Source organism: Serinus canaria, chromosome 26 (genome assembly GCF_022539315.1).
Source record: "Serinus canaria isolate serCan28SL12 chromosome 26, serCan2020, whole genome shotgun sequence".
In the NCBI taxonomy this organism is placed as follows: domain Eukaryota; kingdom Metazoa; phylum Chordata; class Aves; order Passeriformes; family Fringillidae; genus Serinus; species Serinus canaria.
This window is the reverse complement of record NC_066339.1, coordinates 3,079,238-3,103,970: the sequence shown is the minus strand read 5'-3', so window position 1 is coordinate 3,103,970 and position 24,733 is coordinate 3,079,238. Positions and strand designations below refer to the sequence as shown.

General features: G+C 56.7%; 1 protein-coding gene across 1 annotated transcript in view; it reads left to right on the top strand.

The window, feature by feature from the left end:
• The first annotated feature begins 7,623 nt into the window (after positions 1 to 7,623).
• The window catches only part of MAPKAPK2 (MAPK activated protein kinase 2), a 35,580-nt gene continuing 18,470 nt past the window's right edge, over positions 7,624 to 24,733 (top strand). The window contains exon 1 of the mRNA XM_050985251.1: positions 7,624 to 7,887. Coding sequence (XP_050841208.1) covers positions 7,639 to 7,887 — 249 coding nt within the window. The 5' untranslated portion in view covers positions 7,624 to 7,638. The remainder of the gene's footprint in view (positions 7,888 to 24,733) is intronic.

Genomic DNA, 24,733 nt, shown 5'->3' with positions numbered 1-24,733 from the left:
CTCGCAGCCCGTGGATGCTCTGGGGAGCTCACACCCCAAGCAAAAACCTCTTCACAACAAATCTCTCCCACCCAAAAAAACCCAACCAAAACTCCCCCCGAACAAATAGCCAAAGCAGAGAGTCCCACCTCAGCTCGTGCCGTTGCTGTGTTTGCAGTTGCTACCCACACACAGGTTTATTTCTGGCCGCTCCGCATGCCAGCTCGGGGCTGTGCAATGCAATCCCGGCCGCGGGCTGAGCCCCGGGGCGGCTCCGGCCCTGCCGAGCTCGGCCCGTCCAGCCCGGCCCGGCAGCTGCTCGCCCTGACCCGGCCACTTTTAGCCTCGCCTCGGTGGCCCGAGGGGTTTTGCAGCCTGCGCAGAAGCCCCGGTATAGCCCTGGTACAGCCCTGGCCAGTCCTGGTACAGCCCGGACAGCCCCGGAACAGCCCCGGTACAGCTTCGGTACAGCCCGGCCAGCCCCGGAACAGCCCCGGTACAGTCCGGCCAGCCCCGGTAAAGCTTCAGTACAGCCCCGGTATATCCCCGGTACAGCCCGGCCAGCCCCGGAACAGCCCGGCCAGCCCCGCTGCTCCTGTGTGGGCGGGAGGGCTGCGCTGGGCTGTGGTCACTGCCACCCCTCGGATTGTCCCCAAACCCCAACCCAGAGCGGTGCTGCTGGGCTGGGGTCACTGCCACCCCTCGGATTGTCCCCAAACCCCTGTCCTAGCGTGGCCAGCCCATTGCAGGGGCTGGGCTGAACTGGGAGGGTCTGTGGCTCCCTGCTGGCTCACAGTGCCCACCCTGACCCGGGGACATGGGTGACAATCGTGTCCCCCAGCTGCCACAGGTCCTTAGGGGCAGCAGCAGCAGCATGGGCTGCAGATGTCCCTCTGGATTAGGGCCAGCCCAGGAGCTGTTTATGCTAATGGGGCTAATCTCCATAATCCTGGCCCACAAATGCCTCCTCTGTGCTGGCAGAGCAGGGGGATTTGGGTTATGTGTGGATGCCAGCAGAGAGGAGGGCTCTGGGAGGTGGCACGGACAGGAGGCACACGCAGGGCTCAGGGGGCCATGCCAGGCTGGTTCAGCTGCTGGGCAGAGCCTCCTCCTGCTCCAGGGTCTTACCTTGTCACCCCTCTGTGGCAGGGGGTGACATGCCAGCCAGGGACAGCAGTGCTGGCCATAAACCCAGGTCCCTTTGCCCCAGCCTTGGGTTTTTCCTGGTGTCAGCTGGGCTCCATCCCTTTAAAACCAATTATTTCAGGGCCTGTACATTTCTGTGTTTGTGGGTGATGGTTTTTGTGACTGTGACTTGGGGAAGGACGTCTGGCATCATCTGGTGGGCAATGAATCAGGATCCAGTTTCCAGTTTGAGGTGGAAAAATCCTTGGGAAAAGCAGAGTTTGGGGTCAGTGCTGGGGGATGTTAGTGTTCTCCTGCCTGGTTTGTCCCTTAGGGTCACTGATTGAGGTGACACCCAGGACACACTGGCTTGTCCCTTAGGGTCACTGACTGAGGTGACACCCAGGACACACTGGCTTGTCCCTTAGGGTCACTGATTGAGGTGACACCCAGGACACGCTGGCTTGTCCCTTAGGTCTTGCTGAGTCCAGGGACGGCGCAGTGTCCCCTGCCCTGTGCCAGGCACCAGGCTGGAAAGGGGCAGGAAAACCCTCCTCCCCAGCGGGCAGACAGCTCTAATCCCGAGCAGGATTTCCTGCCACGACTCGCAGTCATGGGCTCTGTGTGTCAGCTCGGGAATGCCCAGCGGGAAGGGTCCGGGGAGCCGTCCCGTTCGGGAATGTCAGCAACGCCGGGTGCTAATCCCCGACGGGAATCCCGGCCCTGGAGCTGCTGCCTCTTCCCACCGTGTGCCAAGGGGCATCGCTCCATCTCCTGCTGCCACAGATTGGTGCTGCCCGGGGTAAATATCCCTGGCGAGGGGCTGGTGCTGCCAGCCGGACCCATCCCGTGCCCCGGTGGGAGAGACGGAGTCCGTAAAAACGAGATTTCTCAGGCTCCTCCTGGGTGGAGCAACGTGAGAAAGTTTGTGGTTGCGTTTTTGGGAAATAAAGGCGAGTTCGAAATGCTCCTTTCATCCTGAAGGATCCCACAGTGCTTTATAAATAGATTTGCAAGCCATGCACAAGGATCACTTCCAGGCACTGGGATGCAGCCGCTTCCTGGGAGAGCGGAGCAGCTGCCGGGAGCTGAGCTGGAGCTCCGGGAACGCTGGAAAAAAACCCCGGTGCAGCTTCCAGTGCCACCTCCTGTGCTTATTTCAACCCTTCCGCTGCCTTACAAGTGGCACTGATGGTTGTAGTTGTAATGGTGATTAACAGCATCTTCTCAACTCTATTACCCCTCTCCTAAAAAGATCATTTAAAGGAATTATCATTTTTTAGGAGGGGTAGCTTTTCAGCAGCCCCGTGCTCCCACAAATCCACCCAAGGAGAAGAACAGGATGCACAGAGCCTTAATGCTCAGCACCCTCATCTTCGTGGTGTGTTTTCTCCTGGTAACTCTGCTAAAATCAAATAACAGTCGGGTTTATTGCTTGTGCCATGGAGAGCACGTCCATGGATCAGCCACTGCTGTCACCTCACGGCTGAGCCTGCTGCCAGCCAGAGATTGCTCCCGAGTGGAAATGGGAGGGCAAGGAGGGAAAAATCAGTTTCCATTCTCATCTGGATGATTTTTCTCCTGGCTGAGAATTGGAGGTCACTGCTGCTGGGTTTGGTGTCCATAGAGGGTTTTTCGAGTTGGTTTGTTTGAAGTTTTTTTTGTTGTTTTGTTGTTGGTTTTTTTTGTTGGTTTGTTGCTTTGGTTTTGTTTTTGATTTTTGTTTGTTGTTTTTTGATAAAGAGGGAGCAAAACCTGATGGGTTTTCCCATGCTGGGCCCCACGTGGTGGCTCTTCCTCTGCTCTCTAAAGCTGTGGGGTGTGTGGGAAGAGCCGTGGGTGGGTGTGGGCCCCCACACCCTCTGGGGGAGGAACCCTCTGATATCAGAAGGTTCAGAAGGTCCACAAGGTTCAGAAGGTTCAGCCTAACCCTCCTGTGACCCCATTCCCTCGGGAATGCCTGCTGTGGGGAGAACCAGGATGGCTCCCTTTGAGCCAGGGGAGAGGTGACACCTCAGTGTCCCACCCTGGGCAGGGCTGGGGACCCTGCAGTGCCACCCTGCTCTTCTAAGTTCTTCTAAACCTTCTGATGTTTGCATTTTTTATGTAAATAATTATTGTTTTTAGATTCCTCTCTAGAGGAGGAGAAATTTAATGGGCTGTTGGTTTGCCCAGTGTCGTTGGAGAAGCAGCACTTTCATCCTTCAATCCACTGGCACTTTTGAATGTCTATAAATATTAGAATCAGAAAATAAACTTCCCTTCTTCTTACCTTACCATTCCAGTATGAAAAACGCCAATCACTTGGTTTTTTAAAAAGTTCAATGATAAATAAAATTGTTATAAAAATAAAAACGATAATAAAATGGTTATAAAAATAGCAATATAATTAGAGTAATAATAATTTGGACAATGTGGATTAGGACAATGTGAGACAATAAAAACAAAGAGGTATGGACTGGCCGGGTGCCTCTTTCTGGGAAAAATAAGCCCGAAAAAAGACCCACGTTAACAGAGGATTAACCCTTAAAAACAACAGCCTGTTGCATATTCATACACCTCATCCATGATGCACAAATTCCATTCACACACAGGATTCTGTCTGGGCAGTGTCAGCTCCTGCCTCTGAATCCTGACGGGGTCTTCAGCGCTGAGCAAGGTGGGAAGAACTCGATAAGAGGGCAATAAATTCTCTTCCTCTGAAAGATTCAGGTGTCCTGCGGCTGCTGTCTCGCTGCGAGTCCTTTCTTTAAAAAAAGTATCTTACATAGCATAGTTTCTATTTTAACATTTGTTATAACCTAAACGATATTTAACACACTACTTAAGCGAATCAACACAGCATCACTTTCTAACACAACACATATAATATTCATTCGAATATTTGCGAAAAGCCGACCATAAAATACGCGTTTTTCACACCAGTATCCGCCTCGTTTTATTCCGTGTCCTGTCACGGCACCGGAGCCTCCGCGCCGCTCCCGTCCCGCGGCCCCGGACGCAGCGGGGCCCGGCGGGGCCCGGGGGCCACCTCGTGGTGGCTCTGGCGATGAGCTCCGAGGCGGGCAGGGAGTCCCCGACACCCCGGGACGGGGACCTGGCCCCCCTCTATCCCCTCTGTAGGATGGATGGGATCATTTTGGGGAAATCTCTCCAATTCTGCATCACCGATGCTCCGTTGTTCAGGTTTGCTGTAAGGGGCACAGAAATTAAATTTTTATTTAAATTAATATTTATGGTCACACTGGGCCTTCTCTTGCCTGCCCTTGTGTGGTTATTTCTTTAATAAATTATTTATTTCTTAATAAATTCGCACTGAAGGGCTCAGAGCTTCCCACTGGCCCCAGCAGAACATTGTCACTGCAATTACCTTGTGAAAGGTGAAATGATGGAGAGAAACATCTGTCCCCATGACACGAATTTTATAGCAGAAAGCTAAATTTATCAACAAACACGACTTGAAATAGAGCAAGGACAAACTCCCTGCAAGCATCAGATTTACCTTAGAAATTAAGGTAAATTCAAAGGTGCTGATGAGTCTTGGTGACAGGACAAGGGGGATGGTTCCAAATTAAAGATGGGATGTTTAGTCGGGTATTAGGAGGAAATTCTTCCTGGCACAGAGCAGCTGTGGCTGCCCCATCCCTGGGAGTGTCCAAGGCCAGCCTGGAGCCACCTGGGATGGGCAAAGCTGTCCCTGTCACGGCAGGGGTGGAACTGGATGAGCTTTAAGTCATCCAACCCAAACCTTGCCAGGATTCTGTGATTCCTGATGTGGTTTCCTGACCCCCCAGCCTGCAGGCAGAGGGAAGTGGGGCTGTGCTGTCCCAGCTCCGGGGGGCCCAGGCTGTGAGCAGGAGCCAGCCCAGCCCTGGCCTCGGGTGAGCAGCCAAGGAGGAGAGGATTCCATGGGAAAGGCAGGACCCGAGGCTCCCAACCCGTGCCTCCTCTGGGCTGCTGTTTATCTTTGAAATAGCTGAAGGCTCGGGTTACAAAGCAAATATGAATGAAACGAAAGGAAACGGAGAAACGAAATGGGTCAGTCATTTTCCTTTGACCAGATTCCTCTGTGGAGGAAAACTTGGCTTTTAAAAGGCTCCTCTCCCCAGACGTGCTGAGACCAGCCCGAGCAAGGGGACGCCAGAGCTGGGAAAACCCCAGAGAGCAGCGGCTTTGATCTGTGCTCACAGGGTCTGCAGGGTTTCACTCCCACCCCCAAAACCCCTGGGGGTGAAGGGTGCAGGATCAGACTCTGGGAGATGCTGCAAGGCCCAGAATGAATCCATCCTCCAAGTGGGAAATGGGGTGGTGTTCACAGGGGTCCCAGGAAGGGGGAAGAGGGGGAATCTTGGCTCCATGGTTCAGAAGGCTGATTTATTATTTTATGATATATATTATATTAAAAGAAAACGATACACTAAAACCATACTAAAAGAATAGAAGAAAGGATTTCATCAGAAGGCTGAGAAGGAAAAAGAATGGAATGATAATAAAATCTTGTGACTGCTCACAGCCTTGACACAGGTGGGGCTGTCATTGTAAAAATTGTAAAAACAATTTCACAGGCTGGGTAAACAATTCTCTAAATCGCATTTCAGAGCAGCAAAACATGGAGAAGCTGAAGCTTCTCAGCTTCTCTGGAGAAAAGATCTAAACAAAAGGATTTTTCATCAAATATGTCCCTGACAGGGAAATCTCACAGCCAAGGCTCAGCCAGGAGCGGGGGAAGGCCTCTGCTGCTCTCCAGGTTCCTCAGGGAAACTCAGGACTCAGTGAGAGGCACGGGGAGCTCGACAAGAGTTTTATTTATAAAGCTGCCAGCGCCTGGTGTAGGTTTACTCACTCTCCCATCTGGTGACTGTCACTGCCACCTCCTGACAGACGCTCAGTCTCTTGCTGCTAATGACGTACTTTGATTAGCTGGATCTGCTGCTTCGCCCAGCTATTGATCAGCCACTGCCTGGGAAAACTGGGAGCAGTTCTGTTGGCTTGATTACAAAACCTGAGAGGATTTGATTGATCTCAGAAGGTGCTGAGGTGGCAGAGGTGGAGCAGATGGCTCCTGCTGCGAGGTGGCCTTGCCTGTGTGTGGGGACACGCAGAGTGTGCCCTTCCCTGTCCTGCCCTTCACTGTCCCTTTTTAGGACCTGGATTCTTCTTTCTTGTGGTGGCAGCTGCTTGTGGAGGACATGGTGTAGATCCCTTGTACCATGATGTTCCTTCATCCCTTCCCCAGGGCACACTCCCTGCCTGTTGTGGGACAGCTGGGCGACAGGGATGGATGTCAAAAAGCACATGTTCTTTACTTAGGAAACAGGGATTATCAGTGTGCCTTTTAGAGCCATAAATGAAACACCTTGATTTCCTGTGGCACTCCAGCAGAAGGAATGCTCACTGGAATTTACTGGATGTCAGGCATCTCAAGGGCAGGTTGCACCTCGGTGTGGATCTCTTTTAGCCTCATCTTTGTTGGATTCTGGGATGAACAGGGACATAGAAGTTCATTTGTTGTCATCAGGACATGGCTGATGACATCAGGCTGATATCAGGCTTTTCTCTTTTTGGACTGGCTTCCCACCCCTGATGCTCTCTGTGCTGTGGTGTTGGTTACACCTCTTGCCTGCCTGGGAGGTGGCTACAGATGGAGCGATGGTGGATGAGTTGTTGGGCACCAGCAGCCACCCACCCTCAGAGCAGGGCAGGCCTTTGTCACCTCAGGGTGCTCTCGGGGCAGCGAGGAGAGGCCAGGCACGGGTGGGAAGCTGTTATTGGGTGAATCGTGCAGTCATGGAATGGTTTGGATTGGAGGGAACGTGGAAGATCATCTCATTTCACCCATGCCGTGGGCAGGGACACCTTCCACTGTCCCAGACTGCTCCAACCTGGCCTGGGACTCTTCCAGGGATGGGGCATCCGCAGCTTCTCTGGGCACCCTGAGCCAGGGCCTCCCCAACCTCACAGGGAAGATTTTTTCCTTAATATCCAGCCTAAACCTCCTCTCTTCCCACCCGAGCCCATTCCCCCCTGTCCTGTCGCTCCACGCTTTTGCCAACATTCTTTCCTGTTGTCACCGGAGGGTCACCGAGAACACCGCGACCTGTTGCCATCCCGCCGCCGGCTCCAGGGCACCGGGGACACGGGCGGTGGCGGGGCCGGGGGTCTCCCGTACCCCTGGGGGACCAACCCCGCCCGGCGCCCCTGGGGCAGCGGCGGGGCCGGTCCGGCGGGCGCAGGCTCAGCCCCGGGGCCGCCCCGCCCCGTCCCTCCCCCGGCGGCCGGGGCGCTGACATCAGAGCCGGGCCGGCGGGAGGAGGAGGAGGCGGAGGAGGAGGAGCCGCCGCCGCACCGGAGCCATCGCTCTTGTCGGGGCCGGGGCTCACCGGCGGGGGGCGGCGGCGGCGGCGCTGCTGCTTCACCCCCCGCACCCCCGGCCCATCCCGCGCGGCCCGCGGGGCTCCGCCGCCCTCCCGCCCGCCCGGCGGAGCCTTCCCGGAGCCCTCCCCGAGCCCGCCCGGAGCCCGCCCGGTGCCCGCCATGCTCTCCGGGGCGCCGCCGCCGCCCGCCGGCTTCCCCAGCCCGCCGCCGCCGCAGCCGCCGCCGCCGCCGCCGCCCGCCGCTCCCCCGCACGGGCCGCCGCCGTTCCCGGGGAAGGGCGGCCTGCAGATCCGGAAGAATGCCATCACGGACGACTACAAGGTCACCACGCAAGTGCTGGGGCTCGGCATCAACGGGAAAGTTTTGGAGATCTTCAGTAAGAAGAGCGGCGAGAAGTTCGCGCTCAAGGTGCGCGGGGACCCCGCGCCGGGGACCGGGGGGGACGCGGGGACCGCGCGGGCGCTCGGCCGGGAGGGGCCGGGCAGCGGCAGCGCCGCCGTGACAGTGATGGAAGGTGTCTGCTGCCGGGGGAAGGGGGTCCCGGGGGGGCCATCGGCGGCAGCGGGGCCGGCCGGACAATGAGCTGCCGCCCGCCCCTCCGGCCGCGCTTTAATCTCGTGTTTTTTCCCCCCCTTTACGAGCAGCGAGACGCGGCTTTCCAGCTTTGTAGTGGGAAACGAAGCGAAATGACATCTTCGTAGCCCGAAGGGGGTTGGGGGGGGTAGGAATGGAGAGGAGACCGTGGCCTGGCTGGAACCCCCCCCGGGGGATTCGCATCTTGGAATGCATCCCCGAGGGTGGGGGACACTCCGCGGAACGTGGGGTTCCCTCCGTGGTGTGCGGTGTAAGCACCCCCAGCTGCTCGCTGTCGCCGTTCCATGTCCCCGTGTCCCCTCCCGGCTCTAACACCGAGCAGCTGTCGTGCCCCGATTCCCACCGGGAATATTTCAGCGTTACGATGTTACCCCTTGTCCCTAACTTGCTTCTCTTTGACAGGCGTGGATAAACAGTGGCTACCAGGTGTGTTTGAGCACGCTCGGGGCGATCCGGCCCTTCTCCTTGTTTTAAAGGAGGTTTTTGAGCAAAGAGGGGAGCGTGTCTCCCTGCCAGCCAGGCTTGGGGAAGTTGGGATGGCTCCTGACACGCCGGGTGACGCGGGAGCAAGGCTGGCTGCTCGGTGGGAGTGCCGTGTTCTCCAGCATCCGTGCAATTTGCGCCCACACATGAGCTGTTCCAATCCTTGGCGTTACCCCGAGAACTGGGAAGGCTAAAAACACCCCACCGAAACCCATAACCCTCCCCTAAACCTCTAACTCCCACCTAAAACCATAACCCCACTTCTTTTGTGTTAGAGTTGCCCTTTTGTTGGTGTCTGGGGTTCCTGACATGAGTGAGGGGATGAAGGTGGGGCTTTGGGGGCTCCAGCTGTGCTGCAGAGGTGGTGGGTGGGCAAGGTACGGTGCTGAATGTCTGAGGTTAAGGAAGTGGGGTCAGTTAGGTGATGGAAGTTTGGCTTTTCCTTCAGAAATGCCAGAGATGTGGCTGGTGAGCCGCCCTGCGCTGTGCTCGGGTGACATTGTGTTGTCATCTCATTGGGTTGAAAATTAGCGAAATCCTCTTCTGTTTTGACAGACGGGCTCCTCCTCGCCTCTGAAGTTGAGTCACATATTCAAAGCACAGATCCCAGCACTTCCCTCTCGCAGCCCTGAAAGAGGAAGGATGGAGGAGGAGGAGGAGGAGGCCGGAGCTTCCTCTGCCCACCCTGGCTGGGGCACGGCGCTGGTGCTGTCACCCTGCCCGTGCCAGAGCGAGGGGTCAGGGTGTGTGGCACGTGTCACACAGGTCCCTTGGCTTGTTGAAAACGTCCTGGAGCGCAGGGCTGGGGTGTAGGAGGGAGGCACAGAGTGTCCCTGTGGCTCTTACGGGGTGAGGAATATTCGACACTCAATCCCTTGTAGGAAAAGGGATTGTCTTGCCTGTCCCCTGTCCTGGCCTCTCCTGGCGTCCCTGACGGGGAGGGACGAGTTCAGCTGAGTGGTTGGAAGTGTCCCTGGCTTCTCAAAGAGCAGCACAGCTGCTACTGTAAGTGATTCCCTCCAGCACCTTCCAAACTGCTACGCTGGGAGTTTGAGCTGTGGGACGAGCCCATGGGTGCTCGTCCTGCCCTCACCAGTGTGAGCTACCCTGGCTTACTCCACTGGGATATTTGGGCTGAGCTGCAGAGCCCAAACTTGGTGTGGGTGACTGCCCTAGACATGATGTGTGCTGACTTCATTCCCTCCTCGGGTACGCAGCCGGGCTGACGTCTCTGCTGGAGACCTGTGGGGAGGTGTTTGGGCCCAAATTACTCAGAGTGGAAAGATGACCTAAAGCAGGATCCACAGAAGTGATTGCATCGAGTTGTCATGTTTCAGATGATGCTTAAAAGAATCCTGATGGCCCATGGCCAGGAGCCACAGCTGAAATCTGTCTGCTGCCTGCTTTGGTTGTGCAGTGAACCTTTCCATTTGGAGTGTCGTTCTTTAGGTCTGCTGTTCCAAAATCTTGTATAACAATGCAATCCTTCACTGGAGGATGAGACACACTTGTGTCTCTCCCTGATGTGAACGGTGTCTTCTGGTCATCTTGTGCTTCCTCTTGGGTCATGAGCCACTGTTGTGTTGTTAAAGCTCTTCCTCCCACATCAAGAGCTGCTTTTGGTAAGGGTTTTGCTGAGAGTCACTTTGCTGAAGAGAACTTTTCAGTGCTCCAGGAGAGTTTGAGCTTGGGGAAAGTGTTCTAGCAGCAGTGAAAACATAAGGGCCAATCTTCTTCTCCTTCCAGAGCAACAGTCCTGGCACAGACACATCATTAAATAAAATGCTGCTGTGTGAGAGTTAATGGATGGTAGTTCTGCTTGCTGTGTAGTCCCTGGGTGAAAACAAGAGATTCCTCTACTTTTCTTCCAGATTCTTGTTCATCTTTCTGTTTCCCACCTCCAATTTTATGTGTTTCTTTGGTACCTGAAGCGTGGCATCCCTGAATTAGCTGGTGTGAAGCAGCCAGGATGGTCCCAGTCACCCGTGCCCTGCCCCTGTTTGAAGCAGGATGATCTGCTGCAGGCTGGGAACAGAAAGCCTGGGGAGAGGTGATGAATGGAGCTGAAATGCCTGGTTCCTTACCCTTTTCTTCCTTGTACCTTGGTGTGATTTATTATTAGGCAAAATTAGGCTTGTAATTTCTGTATGTAGGTCACTGCTGGCCTGACTTGGCAGGGCTGGCTGTGGTCAGGCTGCAGTGGTGGGGCTGGGAGCGAGGGCTCTTTGCCTGCTGCAAATTCCACTTTTAAGACTAATCTTTGGGCTGGCTGCCTTCATTCCAGGAGGAAATGGCAGCTAAGCCAGGCTGGGGAGTGGGGACTGGTGTTTCAGGTGATGAGTCTTTCTCTGTTGTATGCATTGCTCTTTGTGGAGCAGGTTTCCTTTAAAATAAATGAACAAACCTCGCTGCTGACTTCACCTTCAAAGCAGGAGATCCTCACCTGGACTGGTGAGCTTTGGAAGGGCTGGAGGAGCTCAGGCTGCTCGTGGATTTTTTTTCTGCAGCATCCTCGGTGCTTTGGGGCGTGTTTGCGAAACTCTCGGCCTCATCTGATAACCCATGAGTGATGGTTCCCCTGATGGAGGAGGAGGATGGTGCTTGTGGTTTGCTGTTCTGGGAAGGTGCCTGGTGTGGAATTAGGGCAGGCAGCTCGGAGCTGATGGCTGAGCAGCTCTGTGCATGAGTGAGTTGGTGTAGCCAAAGCACCCCGTGTCCCTCCAAAATTCCATCTGGGAAAACACCCCTGAAGTGAGGGGGGAAATGGAGATCCTGGGCTCGTGCTCATGGGAAACAGCTTGCTGTGGCTGGTGCTCTTCTGTCCCTCTCTCAGTGGAGAGATGTTTTTTAATTAGTTCTGCCATGTATTTTATATAATCAGGAATGTCTTCGCTGTGGCCTTCTGTGCGAGATGTGGTTGAAAAACTGTGGAAACTGCAGTGACATCACTGGGACTTTTCCAAAGCTGTGGTTTATTATCTCATTGACCAAAGGAGTCTACTGACTTGGGGTTTGAGTTTGTTTAAACGATTTAGGATTTGCCATAATCTCAGTTAAACACTTCACATGTTCTGAGCAGTCAGAACCAGGGCTGTGATGGACTGATAAGGCCCAGGAGCAGGGGTTTTCTCTTGGGTACGTGCTCAGGAAGTGGTGGGGCTCTTCCTCTCCTTAATGATCTAATGCCATCAGCCATGGGTCTTGCAAAAGACATTTCCCACGTTTTCAGGGGTGGGGAACTGAGATGCAGTGATTTACTGAACGTCAGAGGCGGGCTGAGGAGCTGAGCTGCCTGTGGCACACAGGATGAGAGCACAGCCCTGCATGTGTGATTTAACAGCAAACACCACCAGGTAAAAGCATGATTTTGCCATTCCCACTGAGCCCTGCTGGCCTTTACAAGATTAGTGCTGTCTGTGCCATCAGCTCCACTCCCAGAGCAGGAAAGCCTCGTTCCAGGGCAGTGCTGGTTCGTGGGGCTGTGGAGGTGATGGCTGTGCCCTGAGCAGGGAGTGGTGCAGAGCAGAGGCTGGGCTTTGCCATGCTCTGAAACAACCAGAACCATGTGGAAATAATAACTGAAATAAATAATAACTGAAATAAATAAGTGAATTAATGAGTGAAGGTGTGCAGCCTGGGAGCCAGCTCTCCTGGCACGTTTGGTGGGCACAGGTGGTGAAAACTCCCCAAGGTTGCTGCTGAGGAAGCCTGAAGGGATCAGGTTGGTGACTTCTCTCTTCACAGACAGCTCTGGCATGTGCTGTGGTGTCTGATGAGGTGGAGGAGCTCATGCTGGGCTGTGGGGTGGTGCAGGTATGTGGGAGGCACCTGGAGGAGTGGCTGGCTCGGAAGTGGCCGTCGGAGCAGCATCTCTCCAGCTTTATGGTCTGCCATCTCCTCAGCCTCCTGTGTGGGGTGCTCCAAGGGCTTGGCTCCTCTCAAACCCATCCTTTCACTGTGGTTTTGCTGTCTGCTGAGAGAGTGAGCAGGAGGAGCCCTCCTTCCTGCAGCAAGCCTCTGCTCCTGCTCGCAGCCCAGGCGCTCTCCCGACCTGCAGGCGGCCCTGGCTGCAGCACCCAGGCTCCTCTCCAAGCACAACTGGCCCCGCTTGGCTGGCCTCAAGTTGCAGCATTCAGGCAGCATGACCTCACCTCCTGGTTTCCAAGAATAACGTGCTGCCTCCCCTGCTGCCTCCCCTGGGCCGTGCTGGGGCTGCCTGCGGGGCCAGGGTGGCTGCCACAGCCTGGCATGGGCCAGCTCCAGGGCTCTGGCCTGTGCCAGGTGTCCCAGGTAGCCCCGTGCCCACTCCATGGCTCTGCCTTGTGCCAGGTGTCCCAGGTATCCCTGTGCCCAGTCCATGGCTCTGGCCTGTGCCAGGTGTCCCAGGTAGCCCCGTGCCCACTCCATGGCTCTGCCTTGTGCCAGGTGTCCCAGGTATCCCTGTGCCCAGTCCATGGCTCTGGCCTGTGCCAGGTGTCCCAGGTAGCCCCGTGCCCACTCCATGGCTCTGACCTGTGCCAGGTGTCCCAGGTAGCCCCGTGCCCACTCCATGGCTCTGACTTGTGCCAGGTGTCCCAGGTATCCCTGTGCCCAGTCCATGGCTCTGGCCTGTGCCAGGTGTCCCAGGTATCCCTGTGCCCAGTCCATGGCTCTGACTTGTGCCAGGTGTCCCAGGTATCCCTGTGCCCACTCCATGGCTCTGCCTTGTGCCAGGTGTCCCAGGTAGCCCCGTGCCCACTCCATGGCTCTGGCCTGTGCCAGGTGTCCCAGGTAGCCCTGTGCCCACTCCATGGCTCTGCCTTGTGCCAGGTGTCCCAGGTATCCCTGTGCCCACTCCATGGCTCTGCCTTGTGCCAGGTGTCCCAGGTATCCCTGTGCCCAGTCCATGGCTCTGGCCTGTGCCAGGTGTCCCAGGTAGCCCCGTGCCCAGTCCATGGCTCTGGCCTGTGCCAGGTGTCCCAGGTATCCCTGTGCCCACTCCATGGCTCTGCCTTGTGCCAGGTGTCCCAGGTAGCCCTGTGCCCACTCCATGGCTCTGGCCTGTGCCAGGTGTCCCGGGTATCCCTGTGCCCACTCCATGGCTCTGGCCTGTGCCAGGTGTCCCAGGTAGCCCTGTGCCCAGTCCATGGCTCTGGCCTGTGCCAGGTGTCCCAGGTAGCCCTGTGCCCACTCCATGGCTCTGCCCTGTGCCAGGTGTCCCAGGTAGCCCTGTGCCCAGTCCATGGCTCTGCCTTGTGCCAGGTGTCCCAGGTAGCCCCGTGCCCAGTCCATGGCTCTGACCTGTGCCAGGTGTCCCAGGTAGCCCTGTGCCCAGTCCATGGCTCTGGCCTGTGCCAGGTGTCCCAGGTAGCCCTGTGCCCACTCCATGGCTCTGGCCTGTGCCAGGTGTCCCAGGTAGCCCCGTGCCCAGTCCATGGCTCTGCCTTGTGCCAGGTGTCCCAGGTAGCCCCATGCCCAGTCCATGGCTCTGGCCTGTGCCAGGTGTCCCAGGTAGCCCTGGGCCCAGTCCATGGCTCTGCCTGTGCCAGGTGTCCCAGGTAGCCCCGTGCCCACTCCATGGCTCTGCCTTGTGCCAGGTGTCCCAGGTAGCCCTGTGCCCACTCCATGGCTCTGGCCTGTGCCAGGTGTCCCAGGTATCCCTGTGCCCAGTCCATGGCTCTGGCCTGTGCCAGGTGTCCCAGGTAGCCCTGTGCCCAGTCCATGGCTCTGGCCTGTGCCAGGTGTCCCAGGTAGCCCTGTGCCCAGTCCATGGCTCTGGCCTGTGCCAGGTGTCCCAGGTAGCCCCGTGCCCAGTCCATGGCTCTGGCCTGTGCCAGGTGTCCCAGGTAGCCCCGTGCCCACTCCATGGCTCTGCCTGTGCCAGGTGTCCCAGGTAGCCCCGTGCCCAGTCCATGGCTCTGGCCTGTGCCAGGTGTCCCAGGTATCCCTGTGCCCACTCCATGGCTCTGCCTTGTGCCAGGTGTCCCAGGTAGCCCTGTGCCCACTCCATGGCTCTGGCCTGTGCCAGGTGTCCCGGGTATCCCTGTGCCCAGTCCATGGCTCTGCCTGTGCCAGGTGTCCCAGGTAGCCCTGTGCCCAGTCCATGGCTCTGGCCTGTGCCAGGTGTCCCAGGTAGCCCTGTGCCCACTCCATGGCTCTGGCCTGTGCCAGGTGTCCCAGGTAGCCCTGTGCCCAGTCCATGGCTCTGCCTGTGCCAGGTGTCCCAGGTAGCCCTGTGCCCAGTCCATGGCTCTGGCCTGTGCCAGGTGTCCCAGGTAGCCCTGTGCCCAGTCCATGGCTCTGGCCTGTGCCAGGTGTCCCAGGTAGCCCCGTGCCCACCCCAGGCTGCCCAGCTCCTCTCTGGGCTGCAGGGGGGAGGCAGCAGTTGGGGAAGGGTCCTCAGGACCTGGCTGACCTTGCAGGCTGATTTGGAGGAGGGAGAGTTTGAAGCAGGAGCAGGGCAATCCCTCCACCACTGCAGAGGCTGGCATGGCAATGCACCTTGGCCTGACTGCTCCCCAAAAAACCAGTCTGGAGCCTGGGCAGTCACACTGGGTCAGCATTGTGGGCACATTGGGGTGACAGTGTGGAATTTAACGTGACCCTGAGCTCTGTGCCCCTCCTCAAGGTGACAAAAGCCAGCCAGGGTTGGAGGAAGGTGTCCCTGCCCATGGTGGGGGTTGGAAGGAGATGACCCTCAAGGTCCCTTCCAGCCAAACCATTTTGTGGCTCTCTTGCTCTCTGAAAATATCTCTTCCTTTCAGCTCAGGCTGGCACAGGGGCTGTGAGTGTTTCTGGTGCCTTGGGGCTCATTTTGGGGAGAGCTCTCAGCTCTGTGGCTGTTCCCCAAAGGAGATGGATGGGTTGGAGCAAGAGCAGCTCTGAGTGCAGAGAGCTTTAACAGCCTTTTAAACTGTTCTTCTTTGTGCCCCGTGGCTGAGTCATTTCAAACATTTCAGCCTTTTAAGATCCTACCAATTTGAGGTGGGGATGGCAGGGGCTGGCAGGTTGAATGGCTGCATTAACTCACTCTCCCTCTGTGGCCTGGGGAGGGGACTGAGGCACCCAGACCCTGAGTGCTGCTGGACCTGAGGTGACCTGAACCAAAAAGTTTTGCTGGAGGTGCTGTGAGACACAAAAATGTCACATGGAAAGTGTCACTGGGATTGGGACACAGGATCTGCTCTGAGAGCTCCCCTGTGGCTCCATCTTCACTGTGGAGCTGCTGAGGAGGATTCACAGAATCACAGAATGACCAAGTTGGAAGAGACCTCCAAGATCATCGAGTCCAACCCAACCCCAACCCCTCAGCCCAGCCCTGGCACCCAGAGCCACATCCAGGCTTTGTTAAACACACCCAGGGATGGGGACTCCACCTCCTCCCCAGGCAGAACATTCCAGAACTTTATCCCCTTTCTGTAAAAACCTTTCCCTGCTCTCCAGCCTGTATTGCCTTGGTGCAGCTGGAGGCTGTGAGCTCTGGGTCTGTCAGTGCCTGCAGACAGAGCCCAGCCCCAGCTGAGCACAGGCACCTTTCAGGAGCTGGGAGAGGGATGGGGGCAGCCCTGAGTCTCCTTTTCTCCAGGCTGAGCACCCCCAGCTCCCTCAGGGGCTCCTCTCAGGGTTTGTGTTCCCAGCCCCTCATGATGGGGAGCAGAAGCCTGGAGTCTGTCACTCCTGTGGTGTGTTCCAATTATTGTTAATTATTGCAGTGACAGGACAGGATGGTGGCATCTTCTTGTGGAAAAGGGCCTTCCCTCAGTGCAGTGCCAAGGTGCCCTGTCCCATGGGGAGGGCAGGTGAGCTCTTGGCTCAGGGCTTGTGCAGCTGGCACAGCCTTTGCTGTCATGTGTAATGAGATTATTCAGGCCCTTGGCGTCAGGGCCGCACGTGGTCCCTGCCCTGCGAGCTGCAGCCTAAACCAGAGATAAAGTCCAAAATCCAAACCCAGATCTGAATGTTCCTGGGGCTCCCAGCCAGGCTGGGGCTTTGCTGCTCTGCTCTTGGTGTCCTTATCCGGTTTGGCCCACAGACTGGGGATCAGGGGAGGCAGGGATTAATTTCCTTTGTCACCATAATTAAGTTTGCTGCTTCGTGCCCTTGGTTGCAGGTGGGTGCCTGTTTTGAGCTCAACCTTTCCAGCTCTGCTGGCCCCAAGAGATGGGGGTCAGGCAGGTTTGGGGTCACTGTATGCCTCACACTCGGAGTCAGGCTAAACCTGTGTCACAGAGCAGATCCTGTGTCCCCCTCCCAGTGACACTTTCCACGTGACATTTTTGTGGCTCACAGCACCTCCAGCAAAACTTTTTGGTTCAGGTCATGTCAGGTCCAGCAGCACCCAGGGACTGGGGCTGTTAGTGCTGTCCCTATCCCAAGGAAGCATCTCCTGGCTTGGGAGCATCTTCTGAGCATCTCCTGGCTTGGGAGAATCTTCTGAGCATCTCCTGGCTTGGGAGCATCTTCTGAGCATCCTCTGAGCACCTCCTGGCTTGGGAGCATCTTCTGAGCATCTCCTGGCTTGGGAGAATCTTCTGAGCATCCTCTGAGCACCTCCTGGCTTGGGAGCATCTTCTGAGCATCTCCTGGCTTGGGAGCATCTTCTGAGCATCCTCTGAGCACCTCCTGGCTTGGGAGCATCTTCTGAGCATCTCCTGGCTTGGGAGAATCTTCTGAGCTCCCAGGGCTGGAGCAGCCTGACAGCCCTGCCCGCTGTCCTCTGGCCCTGCTGCGCTGCACCGAGCTGGGGCAGCCTCTCCAAAGGCTCCTTGCATGTCCTGCCAAGTTGTATTTTGAGGGAAATGCAGCTGGAACACAAGCTGGGACTGCTGTGGAAGTTTGGCAGCTGGTCCCCTTCAGGCTGCAGCTCCAGCTCCTCCCCTCTCGTGCCCCCAGGTGTGGGCAGGAGCCGGCTCCAGGGAATGGGGCTGGAATCCTGATGGGGGCTCTGGTGTTGAGATGACCCCGAGGTGTTGGAAAGTCTCTTTTTCCTGGGATTCCTTGGCTCTCATTCTCAAAGTTGGTTATTTTCTGTTATCTATAAAATTCTTTCTCTGCCCTGCTGAGCTCTGTCTGGCAGGTTGGGTTGTGGCACACTGACACCCCCAGGGTGGTGCTGGCTTTTTATACTAAGAACTATCTGCACTTTATTTACAATAATTTTCACCTATCACCTGTGGTAGACAGTCTGTCTCTACTCTAAACCAGTCCAGAAGTGTCACCATCCCAGCAAAAAGAAGGAGAAAGACAGAACTCACCCAAATTCCTCCATCTTGCCTCCTGAACCCCCATTCTAAAACCGCCAAAATTCTGCATTTCCACCCTGTGACAAATTCCCTATCATTCTATTCAAACTCTTGTGGCTTGTAAATCTTCACACAAAGTTGGGAGTTGTTTCCATGGGCTAAAATCCAAGGCTCAGGTGGTTTTGACTCCATGCCAAGGTCTCTGAGCCCCCTGCCAGGGTCTTGAGTCCTCCAGGGCAGCCAGAGCAATGTCCTGGGCTCCAACAGAATCCTGGCTATTTCCACAGGGCTGGGGCAAAAGCAGATGCAATCAGGTCCAAACAAACCCGAAAGTCCCACAAAAGTATGTGTGTTATGCTCAGCTTAGTCTAACAAGAGCAGTAAAGAAAATCAAGAGCAGGGGAGGTGTGTGGTAGCAGGGATGGTTTTGAATTCCAGCAGCAATGAGCCTGGTGGCATCTCCCAGCTCAGTGTTAGGAACAGCTCAAACTTAACCTATTCCATTCCATTCCATCCCATCCCATCCCATCCCATCCCATCCCATCCCGTGAACAGACCCCTGTGGGTGTCGCTGAGCTGTCACCACGGCTCTGGCACTCACTGTGGCTCCCAGAGCCTGGCTGAAGGAGCCACTGTCACCTGGAGCAGCCTCCTCCAGGTCCCCTGGGGCTCTGGGGTGACTCTCTCTTCCTCCTGGGCCATTTCCCAGCCTGGCTGGGCAGATCTGCTGAGGAGCCCCGGGCAGGGCAGGCGGCTCTTGCGCAAGAGGCTCCAAGCTGCTGGGAAGGGAGGGCTTGCCAGGAAGTTTAAACTCAGGTTATCTCCTGGAAGGCATCAGAGCTGTGAGTTTGGCATTTTGGGCTGCTCACCTCCCGTGCCTCCAGCAGAGCTGAGCTGGCACGGGGACAGGGCTGTTCTGGGGAGCCTGGAGGTGTTGCAGCCCTTGCTGGGCATCTTCCCAGGCTCCTGGAGAGAACATCTGCCCCTTGCTGGCCCAGGAGCTTGGAAGAGGCTTGGGAAGCCTTTTGTTTTTGTCCTCAGTGTTTCCCACGAGGAATGGCCCTGCTCCTGGTGTGAGGGGCTGTGCAGCTCTGGTGGAGCAGCATGCTGACACCTCCTCTCCATCCCCTCCCACCCTGCTGGTTCCACCTCCCAGCTCAGACTCCCAATCTCTTGTGGTAAGGAAGAGTTGCTGTAGAGAAGAGCTCTGCCAGGACATGAGATGTTCCCTGGGTGCTGGGATTCAGCTCCAGGTCCCTGGGAGTTTTTGGAAGTGTCCTGGTGGTCCCATTCCCCAGCTGCTTGCTGCTGGAGGAGACAGCCAGCCCTGCCATGCTGGGCTGATGAAAGCTGGGTGAGGAAGATGATGAGGAGGTTCTGAACGAGTTAAAATAAGTTTGGTGCTGCTGAGCAGCAGCTTGGGCTGGGTGGGAGCCAGAGCTGCTTTTTCCTGGGAGCTGTGGAGCAGCTCTGAGGTTCTGCCTGTGCCACAGTCTGGGGGGGCTGTGGGAGATGATGTTGGAGTGTCTCAGTGCAGGGCTGTGGGCTGATATTCCCACTTCTGGCATGGCCCTGTGGCTCCAGCTAATGAGAGCAAGGAGAGGGTTTAGGAAGCTCAGGGCATCCCTTTAGTCAGTTTTGCCAGGCTCTGGCAGCAAGGGCAGCGAGTTCTTAGCAGGTCAGGCACCTCTGGCTTTAACCAAAACATTCCTTTCATGTTTCCTTCTCCTCAAAGAGTGCCCTGAAACAAGCAGGGAAATGTCACTGCAGCAGGGCTGGCTGGGCTGTGGTGCTGACGCTTGGAGGGTTTTAGTGGCTGAACTGCTGACCATCACTGGGCATCTGGATCTTGTACCCACACTGAGTGCAGCCCTGGAAAAAGAGTTCACAGAATCACTGGCTTGGAAGAGAGCTTCAGGATCATCGAGTCCAAGCCAGCCCCAGAACCTCCTCTCATCACACTGAGTTTGTACAGCCCCAGCACCCAGCAGAGCTGCTGGAAACCCCCATTTGCCATGACCCCACGTGGGTGAAGAGCCAAGCAACACCCCAACTAAACCCTGGCACTGAGTGCCAGATCCAGTCTGTTTTATTTTTTAAAGCCTTGCCCTGGGTGAGAGATGGGGGCAGTGCAGTGTGGGTGCCCTTCACAGGGGCACTTCAAGGCTTCATTTCTCCCTGAAATGAGGCTCTGCTGCCTCAGGGTGCTGCTGCAGGCTCTGTGGGGCTGTGCCAGCCCTGTGCCAGCCCTGTGCCAGCCCCCTGCTCCCCCAGTGCCCCAGGCTCTGCTGCAGGGCTGGCGCGGGGGCTGCCCAGCCCCGGGGTGGGTGGCAGAGCCACACAAAGGCTGCCCTGTCTGCTCTTTGGCTTCCCCCAGCCCTGAGCTCTTCTGGTGAATAAGTGGGATTGAAAAAGCTGAAATTCATACAAAGCAGGGCTCAGGAGCCCCCAGCTGACCCCGAGGGAGCAGCTGCCCCCTGCTCACCCCGCACTGGGGGTCCCCAGTGACGCTGCTCTGGGATGGGGCAGCGTGTGAGGCTGGCTGGGGGGAGAACTTTCCTTTTAAGAGCTGGCTCTGGGAATGCCTAAGGAGACCAGGCTGTTTGCCAAGGGAGCAGCAGTAGCTGCAGGAGGAGGTTTTTCTGTTGGTTTGTTTAAAGATCCGTGCCTTTATCCTTTTAGCCCATCTCCCTTTTAATCTAGCAGGCAAAACGAGTCCAAACCACTTTGCTGCCTGTGGGATTTGGGAGGAAATCAAGGAGCCTGCTGGTAAAGCCTGTCAGCAGTGGGGTGCTGAGCATCCATGGGAGGATCAGTGGCTCTGTCCTGGGAGTTCTCCACACACGTGTTTTTACTGTATATTGAAAAAATAAGAGTACAAACTGGCTCAGGTTGGATGGGGCTCTGAGCAGCCTGGCTTGGTGGAAGGTGTCCCTGGCCATGGCAGGAGCTGGAATGAGATGATCTTTAGGGTTCCTTTAAACCCACTCCATGGTTCAGTGACTCCTTGCTCTGCCTTCAGCCCAGCCTTGGTAACACCAACAGGGGGGAAGTTCCCCCTCTGGTATTTTTGGAAGTTTGTGCACCCAGGCTCTTTGCAGTGAGTTCTGCACACTTGTTGGCCGAGGTGTTTTGAGGTGATGGTGCTGACTGGGACCCTGCTGGTCCAGGCTCTGCCCCAGCTCCACCAAAGCTCCCCAGCACTGGGGCCACACGGCTGCTGCTTCCAACAGGTGCTGTGGAGGCTCCTGGGGCTGCCAGAAGCCTGCAGGGAGCTGAGAATAGCCACTGTGTCCTGAGAGCTTTAATGTGGTGCCAGCAGGATGCAGAGAAGGGCTTTTTTTAAAATAGAAACACAACTGTGTTTTCCTGCTGGCTGAAGGAGTCTCTGAAGGGGTGGCTGCTGGAGGAGGAGTGCCCTGCTTGGCTCCTGGGCTGGCAGGAGGCTCTCAGGTTTTCACTGCATTGCTTCAAGGCCCAGGATTTCCCCTAAAATCCTGGTTGCTCTAGGTAGAGTGGAAGTGCACAGCCTTAGGGAGTGCTGGGTCTCGAGTCTGGGGTGTTGCTTGGCTCTTCACTCACGTGGGTTGGTGATCAACGGGGGTTTCCAGCAGCTCTGCTGCAGCTCCTGCTGGGTGCTGGGGCTGTACAAACTCAGTGGGATGGGAGGAGGATGAGGAGGGAGGCCTGTGGGGCAGGAACAGCCCAGAGACTGCACTGAGATCTTTGGGGAGATGGCAGAGGAGAGGCTGGTGGGGGCTGTGTGTCCCTGACCAGCTCTGGATCCCTCCTGTCCTCTGCCCCTTCACTGCCATCCCCTCTCCCCACACATGTGGCTGCTCCTCTCCCGGCCCTGGGCATCAGGGCTGGTGGTGACAGAGGTTTGTGACTGCTGTGCCATGTGAGGGGAGCAGGAGGAGGAGGAGGAGGAAGAGGAGGAGGAGGGCTGTTGGTGTCCATGGGGCCCCTGCCTCTCTGAGCACCTGCGCAGACAAAGCCCTGTTATGAAAGCCCTGAGCTGCTCCTGGCCCAGCCTTTTCCTGCTCCCAGCACTCTGGCAGGCTGGCGTGGGCACGGTGCCTGCTGGGGGCTCCCTGTGCCTCCAGCCCCCCTGGCACTGCTGGGTGCTGCCAGGGTGGGTCCCTGCAGCCGGGGGGGTGCTCTGCTCTGCAGCAGAGCTGGGCTGCACTCACTGGCCTTATCTCAGCAAGGTGTTTGCTGTGCCCTGGTGTTGACAAAGCCCGTGGCAGGGGTGAAACTGTGTTAAACAAACAGCTGAGGAAGAGAGGGTGATGCAAAACGGGGCTGTCGTCACCGAGCTTCGCGGGTGCGTAAATGAAACCCTCCTCGGGCTTGGCACTGCTGGAGGAAACACATCCCAAGGCCATCCTGCTCCCAGTGCCAGGGCTGAGTGGCACTTCAGGAGGGGCTGGCCTTGATGCAGCTTTGTGTGTCAGTTTGGTTTTTTTGCCTTTCTTTAAATATGCATGTATTTATTTGCGCTGCACCGAGATCTGTGTTGAAAGGCTGCAGGCAGGATCCCCGTGCTGGGGGGTGGGGGGTGGAAGCCTCTCTTCTGTCCTGCCCATGGGCTGAGCCCTGAGAAATTTCATTTTTGGGCAGAGCTCAAGCCCAGGAGCTGCTGGGAAGCAGGGAGTGTTGTGGGGCTACTTCTGGCAGGGCCTCAGGGCTGCTGTGCTTGCAGGCGTGGTGGGTCTGGGCCTCTCCCCAAAATCACTTCCAGCTCAAACGTTCAGGGAATGGGTGGACACGTCCAAAAATAAAAACAGTTCTGGGATGTAGGTGTAGAGCAGCCAGAGCTGTCCCTGGGATCAGAGGTAGCAGGAAGGTCAGGCAGGGCTGTCCCCAGGGTTGGAGGCAGGCTGGTGGAGCCAGGATCCAAGAGATGCTCTGGGGTCCCTCTGACGTGGGGGAAGCCCCTGGCTGTGGGTACAGGGAGGCAGCACCGTGCAGTGCTGGTGATGAGGGGTTTTTTCAAGCTCTGCCCGTGGGAGGGAAGCACAAAGGCCATAGGTCAGCCCTGAGTTAATGGTTTACATCAGTGTTTACTTCAGTATCAATCACACCTGCAAATATCAACCACTTCCTATCATAAAAGCACATGTGTGCTTTTCCATTCGTGCTCTTGTCAGCTCTGATAGCAAATCTGGCAAGGAGAGGGGTGGGAGCAGGAGCTGACCCCTGCCCTGAGCCCTGCAGAGGTGGAAGGTGGTGGTGTTGTGTGTGGCTGGGAGATCTCTGCCCTTCCCGTGGCTCCTTATTTCCCTTTCACTTTGTGTTGTGTGGATGGAAGGCCCTGGCAGAGGCAGAAGAGCTGTGTGGGATCAGGGGGTTGGTTTGCAGATCTGAGCATCCCTGCCCAGAATGGTTCCATTCAGAGCTGGGCTGTGCCTTCTTCTGGCCCCAAGGCAATGGGTCCCTTCCCTGCTCCAGCCCAGTGCTGAGGTGGCTCTGGTGGGCAGTGACATCCTGGATGTCTTTGGACAGGGATGGCATGGACTGGCCTGGAGCATTTTGGCCGTGGTGACCCCGTGTGTCCCTGTGGGGTTCACGAGGAGGTCCTGGCAGGGTGGTGGCTCTGTCACTCCAGCCAGATGTGGCACAGCAGGACATGGGACCTCGTGAGCATGGCTCGTGCCTGGGCTGCTCCTGCTCCTCACCCAGAGCCTCCTGGAGAGATGAGCCTGGGGTGAGTCAGCCAAACCCAGCGCTGGCTGGGGGCTGGAAGGAAGAGGAGGCTCCCAAAACAAAAACATGGGACTGAATAGGCCCCTAATTTTGTTTTTCTCAGATAAATGGAGCCGCCACTCTTTATTTGTCTCCTTTAAACTCCAGCCCCAGCCTGTTGCTGGGTGTGAGTCAGCAGGGATGCTTCGTGCTGCTGCCTTGTTGCCATTTACCTGCTCTGACTTTTTCCTCTGAGTTTTACAGCCCCTTCCCACCCACCTCATCTCCTCCCTCCAGCCTCATCCCCAAAGCCTCCACCACGCTGGGACCCTTCCTTCAGCACCCAGGGTGCTGCTCCTGGATCCCCACTCGGACAATTCATCTCCAGGACGTGCCAAGAACGCTTCTGCTGCAGGGCAGTGGGCTCTGCAGCACACGGGGACACGGGCCCCTGGCAGGTGGCTCTTATTTAAACCCAGGCCTCTCTTCTGCTCCTCGCCTTTGTGTGCCTCGAGAGGCTTTTGTTGCTGCCTGAAAAGGCTGAATGGCCGCTGCATCTGTCGCCGGGGGACAAAATGCTCAGCAGATGCCCCGGGCAGGGGGGGCTGCGGGCGGGGGGTCCCGAGCATCGCCCACCGGGCAGGGACCCCACGAGCAGGGGAGCACAGGGCACCCGGGGCCGGGAGCGAGGCCCCTTGCGAAAGCAGCGTGTGTGTAAGAGCAGCCTCTTCCTCCGAGTGTGTAAGAGCAGCCTCTTCCTCCGAGTGTGTAAGAGCTGCCTCTTCCTCGTGTAAGAGCTGCCTCTTCCTCGTGTAAGAGCTGCCTCTTCCTCCGTGTGTGTAAGAGCAGCCTCTTCCTCCGAGTGTGTAAGAGCTGCCTCTTCCTCCGTGTGTGTAAGAGCAGCCTCTTCCTCCGAGTGTGTAAGAGTTGCCTCTTCCTCTGTATGTGTAAGAGCTGCCTCTTCCTCCGTGTGTAAAAGCTGCCTCTTCCTTGTGTGTGTAAGAGCAGCCTCTTCCTCCGAGTGTGTAAGAGCTGCCTATTCCTCTGTATGTGTAAGAGCTGCCTCTTCCTCCGAGTGTGTAAGAGCTGCCTCTTCCTCCGAGTGTGTAAGAGCTGCCTCTTCCTCCGTGTGTGTAAGAGCTGCCTCTTCCTCCAAGTGTGTAAGAGCAGCCTCTTCCTCCGAGTGTGTAAGAGCTGCCTCTTCCTGGTGTGTGTAAGAGCTGCCTCTTCCTCCGAGTGTGTAAGAGCTGCCTCTTCCTCCGAGTGTG